This window comes from Phascolarctos cinereus, unplaced genomic scaffold (assembly GCF_003287225.1).
Source record: "Phascolarctos cinereus isolate Bilbo 61053 unplaced genomic scaffold, phaCin_HiC Scaffold_1;HRSCAF=81, whole genome shotgun sequence".
Taxonomy (NCBI): Eukaryota; Metazoa; Chordata; class Mammalia; order Diprotodontia; family Phascolarctidae; genus Phascolarctos; species Phascolarctos cinereus.
In genome coordinates, this window is record NW_027555514.1 from 110,664,757 (window position 1) to 110,689,279 (window position 24,523).

Consider the following 24,523-nt stretch of genomic DNA (forward strand, 5'->3'; position numbering starts at 1 on the left):
GAGTGCAAGTCAGGAGACCTCGGTTCTAATCTAAGCTATGTAATTAATTAGTTGTGTAACTTTGAGGATGTCACATAACTTCTCTGAGCTGTACTTTCCTCATTTGTAAAAGCACAAAATTAGACTGGCTGACTTCTAAGTCTCCCTCCTCTTCTAAAATATGAAGACTATGAAACAGACTTAAATTCCAGCAAGGTAATATAATTTAGACATAGGAATAACTTTTGTTGGTTCTTTTTAAATATTACTAGAGTAACAGAAAAACTACTCAATTTTCTTTCCTAAAGATATTCAGGAATATGATAAACTGGCATTTGTCTGAAATGGTTTGAGCACAATATCATTTGAATGAAGAGGGCTGGCATGGAAAACCTTTTAAATTCCCCTCCAGCCCTACAACAGGGCAATTCTGAAAAGAAGCACAAAGATCTCTTTTCAGCACACTCTTCTCTCTGCCTCCCTTTCCTCTTTCTAGTGCCTTTAATATATTTTATTACATTACAACAGCACAATCCTATATCTTTGCCTTAAAACTTAACTTATCTTTTGTCACTCTGGTTTTTGTTCTCAAATTAAATATCCCTTCTAGTCTCTATATCAATAATTTTTAAATGGCTTTATATATTTACATTGTATTCTCTCCCCACCCATACTTTAGCTCACAGCACTTTGAAAGCATGCCATACCATAAAACATCCTGTGTTACAGGTAATGAAATTGAGTCACAAAGAAACCAACAAACTTTCCTAAGGTCATGTGGCAAATCAGTGACTAAAATTGGGAAATAAACCTAGGTCCCTGCACTTTCAATCAAACTGCTCTAACATGGGCTCTACAGAGACTCCAACTGAGTCTGTCAGAAGAAATTTCCGAAGACACCAAGGTCAATGGCTTGTGAGTTAATGTAAGTTAGTTTTATTCAGTTTCATGGCCACAGGTTGCAACATTAATCATAACTAGTCCTCTCACAAATGCCTATACCTAATCACAATGAGCACTACATGAGAATGAGGATGGATGTAAGGAAACGTATTATCACTCTTGGGGAAAATAAGTAAATGTTCTAGGGGCAGTAAGCAGAGTAATCTTCGCAAATACAAGAAACATCCTGGTTTAATGGAAAGAACACTGTTCTGAGAAACAGGAAACCTGAGTTCTAGTCTTCTCTGCACCACAATCCATGTGACCTCTTGAAAGTAATTTAATTTCACTGAGTACACAGATGCCTCATAAGTGTAACAGAAAAAGATCAGTAACTGGATTTTAAACCTTACATTTACATTCAAAGAATCCCATGTAATATGGGAGATGATAAATAACTGAATTTCTTATTTCAGAGGATGTTAAAAGGACCAAATAAGGTACCATATGTGTGTGGCACAATGAATTTAAGAGTGAGGATTAGATCACCCCCAGATTAGAGTACTGACCCTGAGGCCTTCTAGCTGTATGCTATAGGCCCAGTCCTCATCGGTAAAGTGGAGATTCTACTACATATACTACCTCTATTCTCAGGCTCTGCTCCTGACTCTAGACTTCTTTCTCTACCAGGTCCCAGCAGCCTTCTCAGCCAGGAATATCTCTCCACTCCAGCAGGCTTCTCATGCCAGAAGATGCCGCTGCTCTTAGAGCCCCTTCCTCTGAGGGTCAGGTGATCTCAGAACCTCAATTTTAAGGATGGACCCAGTTGAGCCATGTTCACCTTCATTAGTCTCCAGGCTCCACTCCTGACACTCAGGACTTCCTCTTACTTCTTCCTTCTCCATCCTTTTCAGTTTCTTTGTTTGTGTGTTGTCTTCTCCCATTAGAATATACACTCAAGAGCAGGAGCTTTTTCTTTTTTTTTTCCTGCTTCTATATTTGCATTCCTAGTGCTTAGCACAGTGCCTGTCACATAGTAAGCATTAGTATATGCTTGCTGTCTTCACTATATCACAGCTTTGTTTAAAGAAAAGCTCTACATAAACCTTAGAACTAAATGGAGTTATTATAATGATAACTGAGAGGCAGCAAGGCAGGCTGGACAGGGTTGACTATGAAGCCAGCAAGACCCTGGATCAAGTACCACCTTTGACACATATTAGCTACGTACTCCAGTCAAATCACTTAGCTGCTTAATGTTCTAGACAATTAGGTATTGACTTTCACTTGTAGAGGAAGTTTCCTCACCAAGTTCCTATACCAGTGAAAGCACAGATATCCCTCCTACACCTAATATTATGGGAAGGGGTGGGAGGGTGATGAGATAAGGTAATAGAGCTATGGTTAAAAGAGAGGCTGAGAAAGAAAATCGTAAATAAAAATAATATGGAGGGAAATTCACAATTAGTAATTATAACTTGGAATGTGAATGGGATGTTTATAGCAGCTCTCTTTGTGGTGGCAAAGAAAAGGAAACTGCAGGGATCCCCATTAATTGGGGAGTGGCTGAACAAGTTGTAGTGTATGGTTGTGATGGAATACTATTATGCTGTAAGAAATGATGAGCTCGATAATCCTAGAAACGCATGGAAAGACTTGCATGAAATGATGAAGAGCAAAGTGAGCAGAACCAAAAGAATACTGTATACAGTAACAGCAACATTGTTTTAAGAATGACTTTGAGCAAAAAAAAAAGAATGACTTTGACCAACTAAGTCATTTTGATTATTATAAATACACAAATTAAAAATAAAGGACATATGAAGAAAGATGCTATCTGCATCCAGAGGGGAAAAAAATTGAAAAATATAAGTATGTATAAAATAATTTTATATATGTATCTATTTGTGTATAATGGTAGCCATCTCTAGGGCAAGGGGGGGGGAAGGAAGAAGGAAGGGAAGAAAAAAAGAAAAAAATAAATTAACATGATAACTTTGTTAAATATTTGCAGGGAATAGCAAGTTATACATGGTAAATTTGCAGTTTCATGTACAATCATTTTTTTATTATACTAGGTTATGGACATGCTTTTTTTGTTCTGTGAATTGAAAATAAAATAAATTTTAAAAGATAAACTTAATATCAAAAAGAATATTAAATTTTTTAAAAAGACAGTGACATGAACTCACTACACTAAATGACTTTATTTTCTCTGGTCTTTGTCCTCTTTGACCCCTTTTCTTACAATGAATCTACTCCAAACTACACACAACATAACCATCTAACACTATCAAGGTGGGAATTTCTTTCTACACAAGCACTCCCCTCTCAGGATCAAGGACCTAAGCCAAGCAGGCACCCGGGGTGAAAAAGTGGGATTCAGTCTGCAGAAGCGCTTGAGCCGGGAACACTTTCCCTATCGTGATATCTAGCAAATGCTCAGCCAGAAAGTGACAAGTCCTGAGGCAGCTCTCACTATCCACCAAAGGAAGAAATATGACTTGACGCAATGCGATGGTTAGCACTTGAATGAGATTATCAAACGATTCACTAAGTAGATTCTATCGATACTTTCTTTATTGGTCTGGTCTCTAACTTGGAATTCAAACTGATAAAATGTGATTATTGTAGGCAGAGGGAAAATGTGCTGAAAATATATCACAATTTATGAAATGTAATAATGACTTAGGCCACTGCTCTCTCTGTATTAGTACAGGCAGTTCTGCTATAATGTGTGTTTCAAAAACATGACTTTGTTCCGATGCAAGTGATATATGAGGAAACATTTTGAGCATAACTTGAATTTCTGTATGAGAAACATTGAGAATACAGACAACTGGACCACTTTGCAGTAACTGACAAGCTGCAACCCTTCCGGTGGTCACTTCCACAAGCACTCTTTAGGCCTTTGTTGAGATTAAGTGCCGTATTTATGGTGTATCTTCTGGCACAGCAAGGGTTGGGAGCAGAGAAGAGCTGGCCCATAGCAGTCCTACTCCTTCTGCCACAGCCTCTGGCTAGAGCTCTGGCCTGCCCTGCCTAACTTGCTTCCACAGCCCAGGTGCAGGCACAGTAGCAGCCCAAGGCCATGGACACAGCCACTAATCATTGTAGCATTTATATATTTCTTAACCATTTAACATTTAAAAAACTGTGTGACCACTTTCATTGGACTGCTTTAAAAAAAATGTTGTTGATGAAGTTTCTGAGCATCGTGTCCCTAACCCCATCTTCCCCATAAACTTGCTGATTTTTTTTGTTCGATTTTACATAGCATGGTAATTTGGGGAAACATATATGTATGTTTTGTTACAGTAGAACAGCCTATCCTCTGCTGTGGGGCCAAGTGGAAGTTTGTTGGAGAATGTCAAAGTTTCTGTCCATGACAAATGAATAGAAAAGCATTTATCAAGTGCTTGCAATATGACAGGCACAGTGCTAGTGCTAGAATGCTCACAAACAAGTCAAACAGTCCTCAAGCAACTCATAGTCTAACAAGATCTCTCTCTCCCTCTCCCTCTCTCTCTCTCTCTCTCTCTCTCACACACACACACACACACACACACACACACACACACACACCCCAGAGGAGTGGTGTTTGAGGGGAAGGAAGTCTGATCTGGTGAGACATACAAATGTTGAATGCAGCCAAAGAGGTGACCATCATGCCCTTTTCAAGACTATTGGTAGTTTTAGTTTGGTTTCTCTTCCCAGAGCAAGAGGTATGGGGTGGGAGTAGGGAGGAGAGGGGGATGAACAGGCCAGGAGCAATGGTCAGACCCATAGAGGAGAGGGGGCTGGATGGGACGTCTGAGGCAAACTAGATCTAGAAGGTTATACATGAACCTGCCTTCATTTACTAACTGAGACCACTAAGAATCTACCATGAACATTTTGGTTTTCTTTTCAATAATTGATCTAGATTTAACTTGTAATAGAATGTAAGCTAGGATCTCAGGCTTAAAGCTGGAAGGTAATTGAGAAATCATCTCATTTACCCCTCATTTTATAGATGAGGGAACTGAAATCCAGAAGTAAGTGAACTGCTGAAGATCCTACGTGGTTGAGCTCTCTAGCCACAAATACAACACCTTGACACCTACCACACTCCTTGAAGACAATTTCATCTCTGAATTTGTATTCCCAACACTAAGTACCTTGCACAAAGTAGGTGCTTAATAAATGTTTATGAAATTGAATTATGTCTCAAGGTAACAAGTTCTCTGTGTTTACTCCCCAAGATGTAAAGAAATATTTCTTTTTAATGAGGAGACAGCTTGACATAAGGGAAAGAGCACCCAAATGAAAATCAGAAGACCTAGTTTCTGCCATTTACTTTCTAGATACACAGACAGGTAATCTCCATGAGCTTCAGTTTCATTACATAAAAATTAGTGATAATAATACCTACACTACCTATACTTCAGAATGCATGTGAGGAAAATGTGATACAAATGTGACATGTTATTTGCCCTAACTCTGTCACTCACTGGCTACGTGACCCTGAGCTACAGAATCTCTATAAGTCTCTGTTTTCACATTTATGAAGTGACAGGTCAAGTAACAACCTCTCCAAGTCTCAGTTTCCTCACCTGTATTATGACCGAAAATGGGCTAGGTAACAGATGAGTACCCTTTTGGGCCTAGACCTATAATACTATGACTTGAAGGTCTCCAAAGTCCCTTCCTTCTCTAAAATCACGTAACTTTGTTATTTGTCTTTTAAAAATATCTCAGTAAACATTATGAAAATGGACTGGGGTTTCAGAATATAGGTTTTCATCTGTGTATCTTCTTGTTCATACTATTCATCCCCTCCTGTCCTTGGTTCTTAAGTATATTTAAAGCACATTTTCACTGGCACATGCAATCAAAAGTAGAGATTTAATCAAATGGAATCATAATCACTGAAGTTAAATTTGCTTGCTCCCCTCGCTTGCTTTGATTCAAATTAACTAGTCATCTAAATTACCTTCAGGATCTTCCTGATTCCAAGCATGTCCAGGTGCTACATGCACTGCTTGAGAATGGCTACATGAGGCCACAAGGGCAAATTCTTCTAGACTTTACCTCAATGCTGCTCTTCAACTATTCTTCCTTAAATTAAAATAACCAATTCCACAAATATCTTCAACAGGATATTCAGATATTTAAAAGAAAAATGCTTATTGCTGAAAAGATGATGAAAGAAAATGCTATTATACTTGAACAAAAATAAGTCTTATGCTTGTTGCAGGTCTAATAAGCATTATAAGGAATCTTTACCAAATTTCTCTTTAGATACATGCTTTAACTTCACTATAATGCTGTCCCAGGAACGTGAGGTCTATACCACTGGCCTGTCTCTAAAATGAAACCAAGTTAAGAAAAGCAGTATTTGTTAAGCAAGCACCTACTACGTCCCAGTCACTGTACTAAGTACTGGGGATACAATGAAAGGCAAAAACAAAAATAGTCTCTGCTCTCAAGGATCATATAGACTAATGGATCTTATTGGAGGTCATCACTAAGATATAAAAGACATCAAATCCTGTCTGGGGTGGGATACAAGATAGATTCCACTTTATTTTGAATTCGATTGTCTGGTTATTGTAAATTTCAATGCACCTCTGCCTAATAGCCTACATTGCATGAAACAATTTATTCCTTGGCACCACGACACTTAATTAGGAGTCCATAAACCTTTGAAAGCAAATTATCACCATCATAAACACTCTTCTTTTAGCCTGCTGGTGGGAGGTATGCTGACGTCACAAATCTGGGGAGAGGAGCAAGGGAAGGAGATGCAAGTACTTGTTCAAATGGAGCAGCAGAGACTGGGATGAAGTCCACACTATTCTTATTGACTAAAATAGGAGAAACCTTGTAATTTCTTTGCTGAAATCCAAAACGTTACATGAATAAACTACATCCACACTCTTCTCAAATAGTAATTTAGTAACCCCATCAAAAGAAAAAAAAAGAAAATCTTGATATAAATTTGCCATTGTCTGTATTTAACAAAACCAAGTTAGTTTTTTGTGATCATGGCTCCTCCTTGTCTCAATGTTCATTCATTATCTCTTTAATCATATGATCCAAAATTTTACCAAGAATCAAAGACAAGTTCACTGGAGTTGGAAAACTCCACTATTTTCCCATTAAGAAAAAATAAATCTGTGCAGCATGTGCCTTCTTCCATACCTACAGTACTTCTCTGGTTCCCCAAGAACTTTCACAAATCATTGACAATGGCTCAAAAATCTCATAACTGTCATTTCTTTCAATACCAAGACTGTAATTCATGTGGACGCAGTGACCTCCAAGACTGCTAGGTATTCTCTAACCATTTACTTATCTCAGATATCAACCATTTTTATTCAGTCCTTTACAGTAAGAAATATTTCCAAGGTAGATCACAGCTGAAATTCCACTAAAGGTCTTTCCATTTAACTCTGGGATCAAGGAATAAGATAAATACCTGAACCCTAGGAGAAACCAAGCTATAACATACAATGGCAAAATTGAGACCATACATGCCATACTCCTTCATAATATGAAACAAGCATAAACTCCCCTTGCATAAAGTCATCTTATAACTTAAATGCTCTTGGTTTCAATGCCTGCCCCATATGCTGTTTTACTAACTCCCACTCACCTTTGTGATTTTCACATTAAGACACTATTATAATTTTCAAAGATTAGGACTACTCAAATTACACATTTTTTGAGCACTATGCCTGCAATTTTCATCTGGCTAATATTTCTTTTCTACAAAAGTAATATACCTTAATAAAAACAAATTTTATTTCAATATTTAATTTTGGTTATTCTATTACATCATTGTGAGTGGTCCCTCCCATCAATATTGATCACAACTCTTCCATGCTTTCTCTTTGTCTAGTCCTTGTGCATGCCTTCCCATGAATCCTTCAGAGAGGTTCAAACCATCACAGTGGAGGCTTTCCACTCAATCTTTTAGTATATTGAGGGTAGTAACGTACCCCTCTAGATATCCAAATTTTGTCTCTCATTCTTGCTATATGATAGGACCACTTTGTTTTCCAGTGACCTCTGTGTAAAATAATGCCTTTTCTGTCACTTCTCAAACAGTAATCATCCCTGGTAACATGGTGCAGCCTACTTAGGCCCACCATGCATCTTTCCATTCTATGCTATGTGTTCTAGGATTGCCCTCATAAAGGAACACTGGGAGAATACTGCTATTAAAGAGACAGTCTTTTGTACCTGCAAACAATTTGGTAGTGTAACATCTCCCAGCTGCAATCTAATACAATCACAATTTATTAAGAATAAACAATGAGAGAGAAGAATAAGAATAGAATTAAAGAAATAAAAACTCCAAAGTACAATATGGTATTGCTCTACCATGAAATTTTAACTATTATAAGTCTCTGCTTAATCTAATCCTGCTTTTTAAGTCCTAGGCCTAATCAGAAAACTTATCCTGAAGCTTTATTTAGAATCAGAAGCTGACCAGGAAATGTGCCTCAAAGCTTCCAGTTTCTTTGATTTAAACTTTAAACTTGCTTGTAACTTATCAAAGGGGAGGTTGTAATTTGCTTCCTCAGGACTCCTAATAAGCTCTGAAGTGTCCCATCTGATCTTTCTGTATATAAATGAGAAATGGATTTCTACTATTATCAGGGAGGGCTTTAAACCACCTTACCCTGCACCCACAGTTCCCCTATTAGTTTCTGTATCTTTAGTTATTCAGAGTTTAAAAAAATGAAATAAATAAGAATGAAGTCCCCTGAGTCTGTGTAAAAATCCAATACTGATCTCTCTACAATCAGAAAAGGATTTCCTTGGTAGACATGCTTTTCACTTATTCAATTCCCCTTCAATGAATGTCTAATCAACATCGAATAGGTTTCTTTAATCAGGTATAGCAGGTCTCTGGCTCTTTCTCAAAAGGGTAATATTTTTTGCTTTCAGAAAATTTTAAAATATATTTAAAGAGAATAATTTCAGAGATAAACAGTGGTTTCCTCATGTACTAGTCATAACTTTAATAGTCTATTTCTTCTACTCTCTCCATTTCCTATTCTTGGAAGATCTCTACATCTATAGGATAAACTTTTTTTCCCTTGTACCTTTAAATATTTCCCCAAGTCAATCTTAATTCAGTAAGAATTTTAGAAATAAAGCTTCTTCCAAAACAGGAAATGCCAAAGTCACTAGACTTATTTTGGAAAAGAATGAGATAGCTGAGGTTGGAGAAACTGATGGTAGAATTGCAAAGTCAGAGGCAAGGCCTTTTGGAGAAAACACGAGGCAGGTGGTCATGGCTGCACTGAGATGGAAACATCATATACAAATGTTTATTTTCATAGCAACAACGGTATGCTAAAGTTTTCTCCAGAAAAGACCCTGGTAGTTGACAGATAGCTGACAGAATCAGGATGACACTGAAGGAATAGTGGAGAGGGGGACTTCCACTAAAAACAAGAAACAGAAATTTTTAGAAGCAAACTATATTAATGAGTGGTTTTCTTAACTGAGTGAAAACTGGTTGAAAAAACTGTCCTGCCTCCAAAGGAATCTAAACCAAGATGATTCACTACCTTGCTCTCTTATGCATTTCCAGAAAACCAGCATGCAACATTAACTCCCTTTACATAAAGACAGATGCAAACATGGATGTAATGCATCACAACCAGATTGTATTTAATGAGATTATGTTCTACAATGATGCCCTTAGGGAAAATTACTATATTTGGATCTACTTTGAGGCTGTTTCAGAGGTGGGGGTTGGGGGGGGGAGTGTGTTTTCACGTGCTGTTCTTCAGTTTTTCTTAAGGCTAGAATATAGAAAGAGTCATTCTTATAGTTAGAGATTAGTACTAGGGTTTCTTTAGCTATATTACAAGGTGCCAGGTTTAGGGGTTTTAATTATTTATAAAGCAAGGGCTATTCCTCTCCACAAGAGTCAAAGTTGATAAAATCAAGAAATCATGAACGTAAGCTTCTCACAAATATAATTCTGACAATGTTAGACTATCAAACCAGCCTTAAATATCCATTATTAGCCAAATCTCAAATCACCTTAGAAATAGACACTATCCATTAAGCTAAAATTGGGTGGTACCACAGTACTATAGGAGACTAGATCAAAATGATCAGCTTCAATAAAAATAACTGAAGAATTTAAATTCCAATCTCTCAAAGAAAAATGTACAAGTTCTCCACTATTTTATGTGGTCACAGAAGGTTTTTTGAGAACAAAGGTGGGAGTTGTATATTTTACAAGATGGGGTCATATTACAGACCAGAAACCACGGTAAACAGCTTGTTCACTAGTTAGTGTCCAATGTGTCCTGCCGACAAGAGCCATCTTAAATACTGACAAAACTAATAAAAACTCTTGCTGACTCATTCCTTGTACAGGAACATTTATTATTTCCTGGGGCAGTCTACTGAAAATCCACTTCTGGTGCAGTAATTTCCACTTGTGAATTGGGGGGGGGGGGGCTTACAGAAGGCAGGAGGAGGAAGTTAAAATATTGTGAAAGATAGTGTGCTTTTAAGGGCACTGTAATGAGTTCTGTGAAAAAGCTATTGATTTATGCCCTTTTGTTTATTTCCAATATATACTTTAGTCATGTATTTCCCTATGAAAGCTCAATGCAGTTATCTGGGGACTCGGAGCAAGAGGGTAGATAGCAAGCCAATGTATGGGAGTGTTTGTTAACAGGGAATCAAATAGGTCTTTGCTAGAACTCAATCAATTGGCGGGGAGGGGCAAGCGCAAGCAAAATCAAATTCAGAATCTTTCCCAGTTTCTCCCTGTTACAGCATGAATGACCTAAGAAAGCTAAGAGTGGCATATGCCACTACCTATCTACTGCCAGTAATTTATTAATTAATTCAGACTTTTGAAACTTTATTTTCTTTTTTAATCCCTTTTCCTACCATTTCTACCCTTTCCCTTCCTCCTTCCCCCTCCCCAAAAAAGGTTTTCATGAGAATTAATGTCTGAAATATTTTTAAATATGATTCTAAATAGGGAATCTAAAATGTGAAAGGAGGAAAAACTTTGTTTCAAAATTCTGAGTGCTTAATAAATTTTTTTAGGGAACCCAGGGGCTTTTAGACTGCATACATGAATTTAAGGAAAAAGAAATGTTGCTTCATTTGAAGTCTCATGATTGAGAAGCTGAAACTTAGTCCAATACAACAGCATTTCTGAAGTCCTTTCTATGTGCCAAGGACCAAATGAGGCTAGAGATACAAAGACAAAACCACACAACACTCAAGAATAGCCCTCAACTAGCCTGCATTTTCTTAAAAAGATGACAATAAGATGTCAGTTATGTATCACAGGTTGATCTACATACTGTGAGGAAAATCACCCCTCTTTTTCCATATTTTTTAAGAGTTCCTAGCAAACAATACTGATTAAATGAAAGGGACCTACTCTGTATTAAGGGCTCTTGTATGAAACTTCCATTTTTAATTTTAATCCCCTTCCCCTCAACACCTTCTACAATTCTCTCTCTCTCTCTCTCTCTCTCTCTCTCTCTCTCTCTCTCTCTCTCTCTCTCTCTCTCTCTCTCTCTCTCTCTCTCTCTCTCTCTCTCTCTCCCCCTCTCTCTCTCTCTCTCTGTTTGTTTTTTGCATGGCCGACTCCTGGATTATACATACACTCTAGTTTCTCCCAGAGGACTCTGCATTAATCAGGGATAAAGGTACAACCTAATTAGGATCTACATTTTCCCTTGATGTTTTTTTCTTTTTCCCTATACAAGAAGATTGTCTTTCTAAATCCTGTTAGTTATTTTGTACAGCTGAAGCTCCTTGGTCTCCTATTGATAGATTCCTAAAATAGCTTGGATCTTGGACATATAATACTTCTTAATCATCAAAGAGGACTTAATTTGTTTATTGAAGGGTGGAATTTATTTTGTTTTCCAAATTTATCATTCTCTTCAATTTCATCTAGAAATAAAATGATTGGTTAGCCCATATGCAGACCTATAGTTACTTGTTTTCATAATTATTAGTTTGGGTATACTGTGAGAAATAATGAAATTACAGAATTTGAGATTGAGAAGTAACCTTAAAGATTACAAAATGAAACTCCATAATCTGAAGGAGGAATCTAAAGTCAAGAGAGATCACAAGTTAATGGCAGAGATGTAGGTAAAACCAAAGTGTAAAGACTTTTATGCCACAAATTCCATTTCTTGACCAGGAAGTCTTTGACAAATTCATTTTTTAGCCCACACATACCTTGGTTGGTTCTCCAAAGAGAGGTTCTCTCCTCTCTGGTAGCCGTTGTCTGCTACTTGAGTTGTGGACCTCTTCACAATTTGCTTTAGCTCTTGTTCCAGGCGTTCCTTGATAGCCTTAACTGTTTCTGGAATCTTCTTTAGTTTGGCTAGCCCCTTGATGAGAATGCCCATAAAGAGGTTACTATTCTCTTCTGGATCCAGCTCCAAATCTTCCTTGATGTCCTGTAGGTTCATTTCTCTGACTGAAAACCACACAAAACATCAAATGTAAAAAGTATAGTATTCACATAGAGGTAATGCTAACCAAACAAAATGGTTATTTTCCATATTTTCTTGGGAGGAATAAGCTATGAACCAAAGAAGATGCTGCTCATTAGAAACATGATTTCCTATTTGTACAGTACCTATCCCACAATCTCAAAATAACATTCATATCCCTATTTGCATCATCTCAATTAATGGAGAATGAAAGGCAGGAAATATTTATAAGAATTATACAAATAGTTGGCAAGTCTGCCATGGAGAATCTTCAACCACCTATCATGTCACTTCATTTGTCTGTCAACAGATTAAGAAAATTAAGCATCCTCACTGTAAGCTTCAGAAGAAAAGTCACTATCTGAAACTCAACTAATAAATGACTTACTCAGAACTTAGGACAATGAAAAAGACATTGGGACATTTAAAGAAGTTCATAAATAATTAAAATTTAAAATAGCAGAGAAATAACAACAGAAGAGCTAGTTCTCAACACACCCTAGGTCACTGGACTTCAGAAAGAGAAAAGCTTTCAGGGGAGAGAAATAAGGAACTGAAATGTCTTTAAAGCCATTTTTTTCTTCTACTGAATACATATTTGCAATACAAGTGATGGCAAGTCTTTGCTGAAGATGATGAAAGGGTTCTCTGAATAACAACTGTCACCAGTCAAAGATCCCGCAGTAAGAATAAAAGAAGTAGTCTAGGAATAACAAATGTCTTCCCAGAACAAACAAGGAGAAACAGGAAGAAGTAAAGGACAGTGAAAACTGGAGGCATGTATAATAGTTTCTCCTTTTCCTTAAGTCTTGAGTAAGATGTTTGGAAAACCTCAGATTTACAAGGCTCACTGAAGGCACTATGTTTCCTTTAAAAAAAAAAAGAAGTTTCATTGAAGTGATACCCTTCATCTTGACCCTGTAGTCATTTCCCATCTCTTCCTTTCAATATTGGACCTTCTCTTGAGACAAAGAAAAATAATTAACCAAAAATATCCAATAAAGACCATAGCTGACAATACATACAATGTCTTATAATAGTAATCACTTAATTCTCTGCCATGAGGGAAGACATACATTTTAAAAACTCTTCTTCAGAACCTTCACTAGTTTTTCTATTATTCAGAGCTCAACCTACTCTTGGTAATTTACATTTACAACATTTACAATGTTGTAGTCAATGTGTATGATCATTTATCTCTTGGTTCCACTTATTTCACTCTGCATTTGTTCATACAAATCTTCCCATGTTTTTTCTGAATTCCTCAATTTGTCATTTGCCAATCAACAGGCACTATCTTTCTTTCTAATTCTTTGTTATGTCCTTCATAGCCATAAGGCATAAGACTCTAAAAGATGAGCTACTCTATTCAGTGTAATGAGAAAGGCACTGAAATCTAATCACTGAATAACTTCTAATATCTCAAATACATAGGTATGTCTTTGTTTAAGCAAACACCCTAAAAGTTCACCTCTCCAGAACGTTTGATTTCTACAATTATGTGCCTCAATCAACACTACAATAATACATTTCTATTCTTGTTCCCCATACTAAATAAAACATTTACCCTTACCTTTGACCTATATCCTTGCCACGTGTTCACGTCTTATAGGCCCTTTATATACATATTCATATCACATTATCTTTCTTAGGCTGCAAAACCTGGAAGGTACATTAATTATATCTCTCCTAAAGTAACATGTCAATTTAAGAAGGGAAGGGAATAAACATTTATTAAGTGCCTACTATGTGTCAGGCACTGTGCTAATTGCTTTACAAATATATCATTTGATGTTCACAAAAACCCTAAGACATAGGTGCTCTTATGACCCCCATTTTATAACTAGGAAACTGAGGCAGGCAGAGGTTAAGAGAGTTGCTCAACATCACATAGCTAGCAAATCCATGTCCTCACTGAGTGTACAATCAAAAAGTCAGGAAGTAAATGGGGTTATATCTACTGGCAACACCTGTGTTTTCCCTCTTGCAATTTCCTAAATCAGAAATTCTAAGCACACCCAAGCCTTCTTCATCAATGAAAAAATGAAAATGGAAGTAAAATGGACAGGAAAAAAACTGAAACAAGGGACTCAAGTCTAATCTAACAATTATTGACTACATACTCGTGACATCAGCCAGGGCCAGGCATCATTATTTGTTTTCTGGACAACCTCTTCATACTTCAGTTGGTCTAAGCAACATAATGGAGGGAGCACTACATTTGTAGTCAAAAGGTGTGCATTCAAATTGGAATACCACTATTCACTCTAGAGCAGAAGTTTAAATAGAAAGGGGGAAAATAAAGGACCCTGTCCAGGACAGTTTGGCCTCATGAAGTTATCCAAAATACCTTCCTGTAAGGATCACCTATAAGGCTGTTCCAATTCATCAAATATTTAATAGAGTTTATTGTGTCTGGGGCCTAGAAGAAAATAGTAAGTTTAGAAATGACATGAAATAGAGAATCAAAAATCTAGAACTGTAAAGGACCTTCAAGGTTATTTAGTTCAACTTTCTCATTTTATAAATGAAGAAACTGAGGCCCAGAAAGATGAAGTGACCTTCCAAAGGTCACAGAGGTGGCAAGTGAAAGATGCAGGATCTTAACCCTGGACCTAAGGTCTCTCTCTCCTGAACCATATGGCCTCCTGTGGTCCCTCTCACAGCTTCCATGAGAGGAGGTCACAGAACAGGCACTCTGAGTTCAACATTAGAATGAGGCTTAAGTGTTCTCTCACAAGATGTTAAAAGTAAAACACAATCAGAAAGTTCTCTCTTAATAACATTCAATCAACAAGTATTAATTATAAACCTACTTTGTACCAGGCAATGTGCTGGAGCCTGGAGATAAAAAGACAAAGGCAGGCTGTGGGGGTACCAGGAAAGGCCTCATGCAGAAGGACTTCAGCTGAGTCTTGAAGGACTCCAGAGTTCCCAGGGGAGGAGTGAGTGCATTCCAGGTAGGGGGACAGTAGGAGCAAACTGTGTCCAGGCAGGATGGGGCCATTTGTATAAGAAGCAACAACAAGGCTAGTTTGGCTAGACCATAGGATGTGTGGGAGGGAGTCCTGTATATCCTACTGTATCATATTCCTCCAACTCTCCTCTACCTGAATGGTCATATTCTCAAACTGGATGGTGAAGAATAGCCAAAGAACAATAGCAGACAGTGCAGAAAAGGTGAAATGAAAATGCCAAGGAGTTTTGGCATGAGAATGGGACTAGCTCAAATAAGTAATCATCAAGACCTCCACTATCCCAATCCTGTGCCAGATAGTCAAGAAGACAAATTTTATCTTCCCAGAGGTTTTAAGACATATTCTCTCTCTCATTCTAGATGAGGAGAATCTTAAGCATCTTGGACCACAAAATTCTGAGGACAGAAATCCCATCTTAGAAAAAGGCCTTATGAAATAAAATGTAAGTCAAGATAACAGCTGTGAAAGGAGACAGTTAAATAAGCACTGTAACAAGTCATTTGATTTGTGTTCTCTAAAGGTTTTATTATTGCTTAACCTTTGCCAAAACAAAGAGAAAAGAAGCAAGGCCTCTAGTTTCATTATAGTCATATTCACAGCAATCCCAACAGGAGTTTGAATAAAATGAATAAAGAAACCACAAATGAAATGCCTGTGTGCCCTGGGAGTAATTGCTCAGTTTAAATGTTTCAAAGGCAGTTTGCCAAATGAAAAAATATATTGTGGGTCTAAAGATTTAAACCAACAAATTACTATTATTACTGGCTTCCCCCCCCCACTTTTCTATCCTTTCCACCCAGTTTATGTTTGAATTACTCTATCTAAATTAGACATTGGTTTCCCCATTGAATTGTAAACACAATGTCTGACAAGACAATGCAAGAGTAAGCCTCTATGACTGAATATAGTGGTTACTCTCAATGAAAGTCTTTCTTGGAACTCTGCAATGGAATAAGACATCTGAAAAAGGGCCATTCTCATACAATCAAGATTTTTATTTAATTCTTAATAGCCTGAAAGAGCCATTCTGCCATCGGATCCCCAGTTGGAAGATATCCCATAAAAATGTCCTTCATAATGGATGACACCCTCATGTCCACTCTCTCACACTCTGAGGAGGAAACTTTAAGGCCTCTTGTTAAAGTCCAGCTTATAAGAGCCAATATATACTAGTCAGCCTGGTAAAACAGTCATGAATAAGCTTTGTGGGCTTACTCCTCACTACTGAAAATGATACCAAATTGCTGCCACTTATCATGGTATATTTCATTAGTCCCATGACTGTACATGTACCCAGCAAAATGTTACACAGTTCCTTACATGATTTATGGCACCCCAAATTATATCCTTTTGTTGGCACTAATCCTCTTAGATAAGGTGATGCAGATCAATAGGGCCCTAAAGTCTAGGAATGCAATGAAAGACTTCACCTGCTTCAATTCCAGAGCCTCTACTCCATACACATTGCTACATGAAAACAGTTTTAGCCAGAGCACGAGCCATGATGAAAAGAGGACTTTATTTTACATAGCTCTGCAGATGACTTCCACCATGGCCCCCAGTAGGGTGAACCACCATTTGGAGCTTTCAGAGACTTTCACGATAAAGGAGAAACTGACGGCTAGAGTCACAGAATTCTCATAATCTCCACCAAAAGAATCAAAATTAACTGCAAATTCTGGGGGATTTAAAGAAAAACTTACAATCAGAAGAGAATAGAAGCTGTCTTCTTAGAAAATAGATAAGATAAAAATACTACCACTTAACTGAATTCTGTACTTACTGCCACTTATTATCATTTGATATTTAGTATTCCTAAAGCACTTTTCATTTGCAATGTTGCCCAATTATTTCTTTATCAACAATAAGAAGTTTTTATTTCATTTGGCAGCTTTTTAGGATGTTTAAACAGAATCATTTGCCGTGGCTTGGCAATAAGTATAATTGATGACCTGTCTGAGCTATAATGTGATCTACACTAGAAAAAGGCATCAGTGTAACAATTGGGAATATCAATCCAAGGCAGGGAGAGAAGGCTATTTAAATTCATAACTGGATCTCTGGCCTAATTCTAAAACTATGTAAGATTGCAAAGAATAGAATAAACTCTACCATATGGCAAAATACTTTTCCTGATTCCGGGAAGAGGCAATAGCAATCCTTTCAAAGTTATGTAATAATATTTCTCTAAAGAACTAGTTTGGAATATTTTATAAAAATTATTCATTAGCAGATAGCCAAAAAGAAAAGTTGTTATTTTATCTACATATACTTTTCAAAAATTAAAAAAACGAATATTGTAAAGCCTCTCTCTATATAAAATTATTTGGGGGAGCTGCTTCTGTATACATGTCTCTGAACTCCCTACAGGAGTGGCAATATTTTCCCCAACACTGTACAAAGGAGACACTCAGTGTTGTTTCATGGATGAATATACCTGCAGTGCTTTGTAACAGGACAGAAGTACTCAACAAAGGCAGGGAAATATATTCTAATGCAAGTCAGTAAATGCCACATATAGATACAAAGAATAATTTTTTTAGAATTACATCTGGATTACAGGCACCCCCATATTTCTTTGTGGGGGCAACTAGGTGATGCAGTGGATAGAGCACCGGTCCCAGAATCAAGAAGACTCCTCTTCTTGAGTTTAAATCCATCCTCAGACACTTACTGGTTGTGTGACCCTGGGCAATTCACTTAACCCTGTTTGCCTCAGTTTCCGCATCCATAAAATAAATTGGAAAGGGAAATGGCAAACCTCTCCAGTATCTTTGCCAAGAAAACCCCAAATGGGGTTACAAAGAGTCAGACACGACTGAAGAACAAAAATATTTCTTTACACATGAAGCTGGAAGTTTTATTAAGCTTAAAGAGGCATAAGACAATTTTATCTTGAAATATGAGATCATTGAGTACGTTTACTCTGAAAAAGAATTATCTAGGATGTTTCATGAAAATACTGTTATTATATATATGAAGTTTCATATCAACTAAACTGTCACCACATACATTCTCTCCTCCCTGTCTTCCTTACCTCTTGATCCAAGAAGCCTCATCCACTCACTATTTCAAAGCTATCCCCTTTACAATTCCATCGCCTCTTTATTCCTCCAAGACGCTGCTCTCTCAAGTCAAATTCTCTTATTCCTCTTTAAGATTTCCCCTTTACTGTTTTTTAAAAAATAGATTCATTTAGGGGCAGCTAGATGGCGCAGTGGATAGAGCACTGGCCCTGAAGTCAGGAGGACCTGAGTTCAAATCCAGCCTCAGACCAAACACTTGATACTGACTACCTGTGTGACCGTGGGCAAGTCACTTAACCCCAAATGCCAAAAAATAAAATACTTATGTGTGTGTGTGTGTGTGTGTGTGTGTGATACACACACACACACACACACACATATTTAATAGATGCCTTTGTCTCTAAATCATAACCATTGTGGGGAGAGGGAGGAGAAATACCCTCCCTCCTCCAGATTAAACCCTCCCTCTTGTGACAAAAAAAAAACAAAGCAGCAAAAATGTCCAGTATCATGACTACTGCATCTGCTGGTGTATATAACATTCTGCCCCCACAGGCCTCCTCCTCTCTCCTATGAGGGTATTTCATTCAATGAGACTTTCCCAGTTTTTCAGGTATACAGAATTTGGTCTCTTGTTGGTGGCTTTTTCATCAATGTTACTCAAGTCAGGATGCACACAGTTCTTCTGGCGCTCTCCTTGGCTTTCAAACATGCATGTGTAAGGGGCAGCTAGGTGGCACATTGAATAGAGTACCACCCATGAAGTCAAGAGAACCAGAGCTAAAATCCAGCCTCAGATACCTTATTAACTGTGAAACCCTAAGCAAGTCACTTAACCCTGACAGGCTCAAAAAAAAAAATCAAACATGCACGTGTGCCCCATATCTGGAAAAATCTTCTCTTGACCTTAATACCCCCTATATTTAGCACTGTATTTTTCTTTTTCCTTTCCAAGAGAAACCTTTCAGTCACTTCTGTTCTTTCTCCACCTGGTCTCTTCCTCATCATTCCCTCCTGCTTAAGTCTTACACGTACTTCTAGCACTGGGAGGAAACTGGTCTCATTTTCTTCATGTTTATTTTCCTTGACCAACTCCCAGTTTTAGAAATTGCTGGCCACCCACAAATACTTTCTATAACTCTATACTGTCATTCTACCTCTCAGACCCTCATGACAGAGACAGTGCAACATTTGGAGTCAGAAGACCAGGGTTCACAGCACAGCTCTTCCACTTGCGGCTAAGTGACCGCCCTGGGGAAAGTTACAACTTCTCTGGGCCTCTGTTTCCTCAACTGTAATATGAAGGGGGCATACTCAGTAATTTCCAATATTCTGTCTTTAAATTTATGATCCTGTGATTTTCTTCTTTTTCTCATAGGATCTTTTCCAAGGATCAGTTCTTAGCCTTCTGTTCTTATTTCATTACCCACTGCCCTTGAAGATCCAAGCCATTTCTCACGTCTTCAAGGATCGTGACGTGATTTTCAAATCTACATCTCCATCCCTAACTCTGCCAAGCACCAGTTCCAAATACTAAAATGCCTACTAGACCTTTCCATCTGGATTTTCCATTGTCACCTTAATCTCAGCAAAGCAAATTTAAACTCATCTTCCACCACAACTCGTGCCTCATCCTGACTTCTTTTCATATAACCACCATGTTCTCATGACTCCAATCTTGAAAGCTCACTCCTCCCTGGGGCTATACTTTAGGTAGTCCAATAATTTTTAAATTGTCTCTCCTGAGTCGATTTTCCAGGTTGGTTGTTTTACTGATGAGGTATTTTACATTTTCATTGATTTTTTCATTTTTTTGTTTCTGTTTGACTGATTCTTGCTCTCTCATAGAGACATTAGTTTCCATTTGTCTAATTCTAGTTTTTAACAGATTCTTTTCTTCTGTTAGTTTTTGTACTTCCATCTTCAACTGGCCAATTGTGTTTTTTAGGGATTTGTTTTCTTCAGTGTACTCTTCTGTTAGTTTTTGTCCTTCCTTCTTCAATTGGCCAATTGTGTTTTTTAGGGACTTGTTTTCTTCAGTGTATTTTTTTTCCAACTGGCCAATTGTATTTTTGAAGGACTCTTTTACCTCTCTCATTTGACTATTAAAATCCTTCTTGAGCTCTTCTAAGAAGGCTTTTTGGGCTTCAGACCAGTTCATATTCCCTTTTGTTGTTGCAGATGTGGGTTTGTTGACAATGTTGTCTTCTTCAGAATTTCTGTCTTGATCTTCACTCTTCTTGTAATATGAGTCTATGGTACGTTTCTTTTCACTCATGGTGTTTCTTTATTCCCTGGCCTTTAAAAAGATTGAGCTCTCCTGCTGGGGAACAGAGGGTACTGACCCAAGCTTCTTGTGTTGGGAGCCTAGGTCTTGGTCACTGGCTTTGTGTTCTGGGGCCTCTTAGCTGGGATTTGGAAGCTGTAGGTTTCTGGCAGCTTACCTTGTGTTGGGCTGGAATCAGCAAGGCTGGAACTTTCAGGCAATTCTAGGTTGCCTGCTTTTCCTTTCCTTTAGCTTTCTTCCACTCCTTTTAGATGGCTGCTGCAGGATGTTTATCTGCCTGGGGCCCCCTGCAGTGTTGTCTCCCTCGGTTCTGCTAATGCACCAGGAGATTCCTTTGCAGTGGAGTGCCAAGGCTCCTGGTGGTTTTCTGAGCTGGTTTCCACCAGTTCCCCCGCCCTCACTGAGGCACTCGGAGGTCCAGGTGTTGGTGTTTGCCTGCTCTACCACCTGGGCTTCAGGATTTCTTCACAATTGGGGGCTTCAGGGCTCCTACAGCTCACCTTGTGTTGGGTTGGAATCAGCAAGACGGAGCTTTAGGAAGCCTTTAGGTTGTTTTCTTCACCTCCTTTCAGATGAATGCCGCAGGGTACTTATCCGCCTGAGGCCCCTTGTTTTTGCTACGGCACTGAGAGATCCGTTTGCTGGGCTACTGCACTGCTGCTCCTTGTCTTTCTTCTAGTTCAGGTGTTCCAGGGTTTTTTTTTTTTTTTCCTGGGCTGATATTTTCTGGGTATGCAGAGGTTGATAGGGGAGAGTGAGAGTGACTACCTTTTCACTCCACCATCTTGACTCCCGGAAGCAGAAGTCCCCTGGGGCTATACTTTAAAACCTCCATCTCTCCCCTATACCAAATCAGTACTCAAATCTTACTCATTTTTCTTTCATAATATTCATTCTCTTTCATTTTCACACCAATCTAATCCAGACCCTTATCTAATCCCTGGACAACTACAAAAGCCTCTTAACTGGTTCCACATCATCTCTATCCTCCTCCCCAATATATCCTGGTATACTTATACCTCCAAGAGATTAATCTTCTAAAAATACCACTTATATTATGTGATAAATCTGCTTAGAAATCTTTAAAGGCTCCCCACTAAGAGTAAAAAATCCTTTCACAGGATTTAGAGCCTTCCTCAACTTGCCTTTCCAGTCTTCTCAACTCATTACTCTCCTATATGAATCACACAGTTCCAGCCCAAAAGCCTATTCACCATCTCTCATACTAATGCAGACCTATTTCCATGCCTTTGTTTATGCTGATTTCATAAGAGTAATGCCTCAGAATCTTTACATAGAGTTCTATCCTTATTCCATTCATCATTTGAATCCATTCTCACTGTTCCTCTCCATACTCCAAGCCTCTCACCCCCAAACCAGCACAGACCTAGGCTATAGAAGTCACACATAGGCCTGGGAGCTGGAGAACTCCACACATCAACTTACTGGTAGGTATATGGAGAGGGACACTTTTTCCACTTCAGAACAACAGCACAACAAAATTTATCTCAATTCATTTCCCCAAAGAAACAATGTTATGCATGGTAGTTAGCTTCTATGGTAAAACTACTACAATATGAAACTTTCAATATGTTGTGGGTTAAGTTTATGTGAATTAGTATAGGGACTTAACCATATAAAATTTAATGGGTAAGTACATACTTAGTTCCCCAAACTGACTTCCTGCTAAGTTTTCAGAATGCATTCCATTCAGTAAGTTGCAGGCTGCCTACATGTAAGCATGAGCGCTTCCAAATGTCTGTCTTACTTTTTTTAAATTCCATCCTCCATGGTAACAGATTTAGCTTTGCCACAAGACAAAATGCAAGCCAAATGTGATTTTTTTCTTTAATTCCTCCAATCTATCTAAAGGAAGAATTGCAACTATTTGTCTTTAACTGAACTATTTTTTTAAAAAAAATAATAATAACAGTTAACATATAGACAGAGCTTTAAGATTTGCAAAGCACTTTAAAGAAGTTATTGTATTTGATCCTTACAACAATTCTGTGAGGCAGGTTCTATTATTATCTCCATTTTACAGATGAGGAATCTGAGGCTAAGAGAAGTTAAGTGAATTGTTCAGGGTTACACAGCTGGTAAGAGTTTGAGGTAGGATTTGAACTCGTGTTTTCCTGACTCCAAATCCTTTACTGTATTTACTATGCTACCTGGCTGCCTAAGTGGTCAACTCTTTCGCAATAAACATCTCTTCATAAAAAAATGATTTTCAAACCACAGGCAATGTCTACATTCTCAAAAAAAGCTGTCAAATCACAAAAAGAAAAGCTTGTTTCTTCTGAATTTTCATGGCATAACATAATATTTCACGGAATTTACCATTCTACTCAACTGGAAGCTCCTTGAAAGTACAACGGTCTTTTTCTCTCTTTCTCAGAGAGAGGCCTTTGAAAGTCAATAGGATGTAAAGTCAATGGTATAAAGAGAGCTGTACTCAAAGCCAGGAAGGCTTGAATCCTCCAGGATTACAATCTTGCCTCCCTCGTCATTTAAAATCTAGGAGCATCAACTTCCTCATCTATAAAATGAAAGTAGCAACACTGACCCCACAGTGCTATTATTAGAATCAAAAAGGATAATATATGCAAACCATAAAACAATCCCTATCAGTTATTATCATGATTACTATTATTATTGTTGCTAATCATTTGCACATATTTCAAGAATCAACAATTTGATCATTGTGGGGCCTCCTGCCACTGATACAGATGGCAAACCCTCCAAGCTTGAACAGGGGGTCTTTGTGAGTGCTGTGACCAAAAAGACATACTACCAAAGAGGTAAGCCTCTTTGAATGTCATTGGTTGCTTCTCAGACAACAAGCATTCAGGGACCAGGCTTACATGCTTCAAGCATGGCAAGAGCTTGCCAGGACACGTATTCTGTTGGCCTCACTTTAAAGAACCCCAGATCACCCCTCTTTGTCACAAGAAGTCATCCAAATGGACTTCAGTGGAGATGGCCAACAACAGGTAATTCATAAATGTTTGCTGAATTGGAACTGGCATTAAAAGCCCTCCATAACCTAGCTCTGACCTGCCTTTCCAGTTTAATTATAATTAACTTTTCTTCTCGTACTCTACATGCCAGCCAAACTGGACGTATTGCTGTTCCTCACAAATGACAATACATCTCCTGCTTCTAAGCTTTTGAACTGGCTGTCCGCCACACCTAGAATGCCCTCCTTCCTCACCTATGCTTCTTAAAATCCTTTAATTCCTTCAAGAATCACCTTAAGCATTACCTTCTACATGAAGCCATTCCTGATGCCCCCAGCTGCTAAAAAACCTCTCCAAATCACCTTGCATTTATTTTGTATATATTATTTAAGTATTTATGTATGCACATGTTGTCACCCTCATTAGAATGTAAGCTCCTTGACAGCCAAGCCTGTTTCATTTTTGTGTCTGTATTCCCACTACTTAGCAGTAAGTCCCTAAAAAATGGAGACTGACAGATGGGTTGAATTTGGATAATCCCTTGGATTTCTACCAATACAAGAGAATAATTCATATCTAATTACAGAGAATGGAAATGAAAGAAAATAAAAGTATGTGAAGAAACTAAAGAGAAACTTGAGTAAATGGAAATTTAGATACTTACCAGTTGAGCTTCCAGGAGTACCAAACTGAGAAGTGTCAAGAAACTTTCGAGGTGTAGGCATGTTTGTGACATCAAGCAGGGGCACTGGGGAAGCATCTTTCACAAGAGAGCTACAAAGAACAGAAAGCATCAGACTTTAGCACTTGCTTCAGTGTTATCCCATGTCCTGAAGTGGGCCACTATTCTCAGCATACTATGGTCTAGCTCTTCTGTCACTATTGCTCTTTATACAAGATATTCTTTCCTACT

General features: G+C 38.0%; 1 protein-coding gene across 2 annotated transcripts in view; it reads right to left on the reverse strand.

The window, feature by feature from the left end:
* EXOC4 (exocyst complex component 4) overlaps positions 1 to 24,523 on the reverse strand; it is an 860,605-nt gene that overhangs the window by 748,592 nt on the left and 87,490 nt on the right. For both annotated transcript variants that reach the window (XM_021002278.2, XM_021002279.2), the window contains exons 5-6: positions 24,275 to 24,384; positions 12,100 to 12,343 (exon numbers count right to left, since the gene is read on the reverse strand). In XM_021002278.2, coding sequence (XP_020857937.1) covers positions 12,100 to 12,343; positions 24,275 to 24,384 — 354 coding nt within the window. The remainder of the gene's footprint in view (positions 1 to 12,099; positions 12,344 to 24,274; positions 24,385 to 24,523) is intronic.